This window comes from Bubalus kerabau, chromosome 2 (genome assembly GCF_029407905.1).
Source record: "Bubalus kerabau isolate K-KA32 ecotype Philippines breed swamp buffalo chromosome 2, PCC_UOA_SB_1v2, whole genome shotgun sequence".
NCBI lineage: Eukaryota > Metazoa > Chordata > Mammalia > Artiodactyla > Bovidae > Bubalus > Bubalus kerabau.
The window spans coordinates 100,071,153-100,077,152 of NC_073625.1; the positions used below are offsets into that span (position 1 = coordinate 100,071,153).

Here is a 6,000-nt window from a genome sequence, read left to right on the forward strand (position 1 = left end):
AGTTATAAATCTGTTATTTTAGTATTGCATATCATTATAAATTTTCACATTTCAGCTGAAAAAATGTAAAGAAAACAGAACATTTTGACTCAAAAAACAGATGAATTCCACAGTCTTAAGATTTTCATTGAAAATGTCTTAAGGTTCCAAAAAGTTCAACTCAAATCTCAAGAGTAGGAGTAGTAACTCATTTTCCTTTGGTATTAAAGGATTTATTTCTAGCAGATTAAAGGCAGTATGATTAGTTTTGACATATATTTAAATCTCTGAGGGTTTGCCTTCATTTGATAAAACGAATTGATAATTTATATTAAGACAGTGAAAAACAAGAACATTAAAATTTACAGAAGATAATAAGACAAATTCAATAGATGCACTAATAATGATGCTTGTGTTCCTTTAACCTCTTCGAAGAAGCCACCCTGCCGACTCACAGCTTCTACTAAGTCATGGCTGACTGTATCTGAAGTGGGTACCTGAATCAAGATAGCTGTCTAATCTATAGATTGGTGTAGAAGATGCACTATCATTGGGGGCAGAGCCAACAGGATGCTATTAAAGAGAATTTGGTGCTTGGTAAACAAGGCATAATTGCAAGGGGGCAGCTGGAAGGTTCGTGAAGGCGGTGGGCGCTTACGGTTGGTCCCTGGTCAGCCTCAATCCGCGTCCATCCGTCCTTCCCAAGCTAACGCAGACCCATCCAAGGTTGCCATGCCCGAGAACGTAGCACCCCGGACCGGGCCGCCCGCTGGGGCTGTCGGGGCTGCCGGGGCTGCAGGCGGCCACAGGAAGAGCGCCTATCAGGACCGCGATAAGCCGGCCCAAATCCACTTCAGCAACATCTCCGCAGCCAAAGCTGTTGCTGATGCCATTAGAACAAGCCTCGGACCAAAAGGAATGGATAAAATGATTCAAGATGGAAAAGGTGATGTGACCATTACAAATGATGGTGCCACCATTCTGAAACAAATGCAGGTGTTACATCCAGCAGCCAGAATGCTGGTGGAGCTGTCCAAGGCTCAGGATATAGAAGCAGGAGATGGCACCACATCAGTGGTCATTATTGCTGGCTCTCTCTTGGATTCCTGTACCAAGCTTCTTGAGAAAGGGATTCATCCCACCATCATTTCTGAGTCATTCCAGAAGGCTTTGGAAAAGGGCATTGAAATCTTGACTGACATGTCTCTACCTGTGGAACTGAGTGACAGAGAAACTTTGTTAAATAGTGCGGCCACTTCATTGAACTCAAAGGTTGTGTCTCAGTATTCAAGTCTCCTTTCTCCGATGAGTGTAGATGCAGTGATGAAAGCGATTGACCCAGCCACAGCTACTAGTGTAGATCTTAGAGATATTAAAATAGTTAAGAAGCTTGGTGGGACAATTGATGATTGTGAGTTGGTGGAAGGTCTGGTTCTTACTCAAAAGGTAGCAAATTCTGGCATAACCAGAGTTGAAAAGGCTAAGATTGGGCTTATTCAGTTCTGCTTATCTGCTCCCAAAACAGATATGGACAATCAAATAGTGGTTTCTGACTATGTTCAAACGGATCGAGTGCTAAGAGAAGAGAGAGCTTATATTCTAAATTTAGTGAAGCAAATTAAAAAAACAGGATGTAATGTTCTTCTCATACAGAAGTCTATTCTAAGAGATGCTCTTAGTGATCTTGCATTACATTTCCTGAACAAAATGAAGATTATGGTGGTAAAGGATATTGAAAGTGAAGACATTGAATTCATTTGTAAGACGATTGGAACCAAACCAGTTGCTCATGTTGACCAGTTCACTGCTGACATGCTGGGATCTGCTGAGTTAGCTGAGGAGGTCAGCTTAAATGGTTCTGGCAAACTGATCAAGATTACAGGCTGTGCAAGCCCTGGAAAAACAGTTACAATTGTTGTTCGTGGTTCTAACAAATTGGTGATAGAAGAAGCTGAGCGCTCTATCCATGATGCTCTCTGTGTTATTCACTGTTTAGTGAAGAAGAGAGCTCTTATTGCAGGAGGTGGTGCTCCAGAAATAGAGTTGGCCCTACGGTTAACTGAATACTCACGAACATTGAGTGGTATGGAATCCTACTGCATTCGTGCTTTTGCAGATGCTATGGAAGTCATTCCATCTACACTAGCTGAAAACGCTGGCCTGAATCCTATTTCTACTGTAACAGGACTAAGAAACTGGCATGCTCAGGGAGAAAAAACTACAGGCATTAATGTCCGAAAGGGTGGTATTTCCAACATACTGGAGGAACTGGTTGTTCAGCCTCTGTTGGTTTTAGTCAGTGCACTGACTCTAGCAACTGAAACTGTCCGGAGCATTCTGAAGATTGATGATGTGGTAAACACTCTGTAATCTGGTTAACACTGTCTGACTGGCACCATCATGGCCACTAATGGTGCAGCTGGAGTGGAAGAGCACCTTGGCATTCCTTGTTTGGAAGATTGTTATGAATTTCTGGGCCTGGTCTTCCAGTTGGCATTTGCTTGAAATTGTATTGACACAGTTTAATGAAAATATTAAACACATGGTTTCAAAAAGCAGAATAATTTATTGCTCTATAGTCTGCATTATTCCCACTCTCTCCTAAATTCTGTTATTTCTGATTGACTTTAGAAATCTGTGAGGAGAGAAAAAAGGAGTTAACATTTGCCTGTCAAATTCTGAAGGACTTAATGCTGGGTACTCGTAAGTTTTGTGTTAGGTTGTGGTTTTTTGTTGTTTTTCTCTTTTTTGGCTGCATGGCATGTGGGATCTTACTTCCCCGACCAGGGATCAAACCCACACTCCCTGTATGGGCAGCAAAGAATCTTAAACACTGGACTGCCAGGGAAGTCTCCAGTTTTGTGTTTATTGATAGAAGTATTGAGAAGGAAAATTGGCCCAATATGCTCATCACCCTGATAACCCCCCATTTTCAGTAATACATATGCTGTTTGAAAAGTTAACAGTACAGAAAGAGTGAAAAATGAAAGTTTTTCTCATTCTTATCCCTTTTTCTAAGAACTACTGTTGTGTTAATTGGGATTCCTTCTAAAAATAAAAATATGCATATATGTAGCAAAAAAAAAAAATTGCAAGGGGGCAGAAACTAAGAGTAAGCACAAGAAGATTGTTGCTAGAGAACGGAATTCAAGACTCTGATCAAGAAAATTGTAACAACTTTTATTTATTAAGAACTTACTAAGGGCAAGACCCTGGACTAAGTACTTACCTGCATACCTAATTTAATCATGTAATGCCCTAAAATATGGATGCTGTTATAATCTTACATATGAGAAAACCAAGGCTGATAAAGATTAACTTGCCCAATATTTCACAAATATAGATTCAAAATTTAAATAGCAGTCTAAGTGCAGAGCTGGATAAATTGAGAAATTGACCCCTTCAGTTGGTTAAAAGCACCTTAGGCCCAAGTTTTGGATTGTCCCTGGTGAAGTGAAGCAGCTCAGTCATGTCCGACTCTTAGCAACCCCATGGACTGCAGCCTACCTGGCACCTCCGTCCATGGGATTTTCCAGGCAAGAGTACTGGAGTGGGTTGCCATTGCCTTCTCCATTTGCCATTGCCAAGCACTGTTACTACTAAGTGCTTAAAATAAAATAACCCATTCAACTTTCTTGGGTTAGGTACTATTATCTCTCATTTTACAGATGAAGTCTCTGCAGTATAGAGTGGTTAAGAAACTTGTCAAGGGTCAAACAGCTAGTGAGTGTTGGAGCCAGGATTTAATTCCAGGCAGCCTGACTCCAGAGTAATGAGTTCTCAGGTACCACACTTCTCCTTCCTCTGGTCATGGATCTGTCTTAGGTGACACCATAGATGGTTGTAGCCATTGTGCCAGCAGTTACCTGGGACAACAGAGCCAAGACTGAATGAACGTAGGGAGCCAGGGTCCTTTCTAACAGCTCCGTGGTGGTTTAGTCATCAAGTCGTATCCGACTCCTGTGACCCCATGGACTATAGCCCACCAGGTTCCTCTTTCCATGGGATTTTCCAGGCAAGAGTACTGGAGTAGGCTGCCATTTCCTTCTCCAAGGCTTGATTGTCCCTACATCCTGCCTATTTAATCATAATCATCTCTACTTTAAATACATTGGGTTTCTCATATTTAAAAGTAAAAAAGGTTAACTAAGACAAATTGAAGAAAAAGTATTAGAAATGTTGAAAAATAATAAAAATTTATTGTAGTTTTCACAAACTAAGAACATCTCTAATTTAGGATGAATCTAAATATAAATCCGTGTAAATGAGAATTTGTGGCTTTTAATAAACACCAAGACATCTGCCACAACAGGCTCATATTAAAGTGTTTTCACAGGCAAGTATTTTATTAATGCCACTTGCTTTTAAATGCCTTGCCTTTACCAGTCTCTATCCCAATTTTAGGGGAAAGAGAGGTCATCACTTCAGTGACTTTGGATGCTAAAGTCATGTTCACACCTATAAAAGACAAAACCCAAAACAAACTTGCAAAAAAATTTTCAGTGTTACAGGTAACACCTGGTTTTGTGCTCAGTTTTGTCTAATATTGAACATGGCTGTGGAAAGCTATCTCATTTAGAAATTTTTATTTAAACCAAAATGGAAAGAATGGAATAAGTGTTTCAGTCAGTACTATCTTTGGCCACTTCTGATATAATTAACTCTCTTAACAAGTCAGTATCCATCACCAAACTTGAGAGTTAGACATTTGGTTTGGTTTTCATCTAAATTGATTGAGACAGTAGATTAAAAAACTGGTCCAAGTGTTGAGTAATAAAAATGTACCATTAGCATTTTAACTTGAGAAGGCAATGGCACCCCACTCCAGTATTCTTGCCTGGAAAACCCCATGGACAGAGGAGCCTGATGGGCTACAGTCCATGGGGTTGCTAGGAGTCGGACATTGCTGAGTGACTTCACTTTCACTTTTCACTTTCATGCATTGGAGAAGGAAATGGCACCCCACTCCAGTGTTCTTGCCTGGAGAATCCCGGGGACAGGGGAGCCTGGTGGGCTGCAGTGTATGGGGTCACACAGAGTCAGACAAGACATGACTGAAGCGACTTAGCAGCAGCAGCAGCAGCATTTTAACTTAAAATGTATAAACATCTTTTATTAAACCTTTGATGTAGGCCCAAGGCCATTTCTTAAGAAAGTCTATGATAGGAATTTCATGCCATCTTTATTATATAAATCTCATTATCCATAAAATAATGTCTATAGCCCCAGTTTTAGTTTCTTTAAAGTGAAATAAGAAACATCTGTGATGAAATCAAAGTACAGAATTCCTCTAGACCTTTTCTTCCAAGATTTTTATGGGAACTTTACCCACATCTAAATTGGCAGCAATTTTTAAGCAAGTCACATTTTTTTTCTTTGCTAAACAGTAAGTTTATTTATCATTCAGAAAGTTCTAGCCGTACTCATATATCATTAGGACACATAATAGTTGTCTTATGTAATTACAATAACAAGTATAGCTAGCAAGTTTAGAAGACAAACACCACTGACTCTTGCAGGTCAGAAAGCAACAGTTAGAACTGGACATGGAACAACAGACTGGTTCCAAATAGGAAAAGGAGTACGTCAAGGCTGTATATTGTCACCCTGCTTATTTAACTTCAATGCAGAGTACATCATGAGAAACGTTGGGCTGGAGGAAGCACAAGCTGGAATCAAGATTGCCAGGAGAAAGATCGATAACCTCAGATATGCAGATGACACCACTCTTATGGCAGAAAGTGAAGAAGAACTAAAGAGCCTCTTGATGAAAGTGAAAGAGGAAGTCAAAAAGTTGGCTTAAAGCTCAACATTCAGAAAATGAAGATCATGGCATCTGGTCCCATCACTTCATGGCAAACAGATAGAGAAACAGTGGAAACAGTGCCTGACTTTATTTTTTGGGGCTCCAAAATCACTGCAGATGGTGATTGCAGCCATGAAATTAAAAGACGCTTACTCCTTGGAAGGAAAGTTATGACCAAACTAGACAGCATATTAAAAAACAGAGACATTACTTTG

The 6,000-nt window shown here is 40.1% G+C and overlaps 1 protein-coding gene across 1 annotated transcript; it reads left to right on the forward strand.

The window, feature by feature from the left end:
* The first annotated feature begins 584 nt into the window (after window positions 1-584).
* LOC129643500 (T-complex protein 1 subunit delta-like) lies at window positions 585-2,543 on the forward strand. Its single transcript, XM_055568116.1, has one exon. It carries the CDS (start codon window positions 712-714, stop codon window positions 2,347-2,349), a length of 1,638 nt encoding a protein of 545 aa, XP_055424091.1. The 5' UTR covers window positions 585-711; the 3' UTR covers window positions 2,350-2,543.
* The last annotated feature ends 3,457 nt before the right edge of the window (window positions 2,544-6,000 follow it).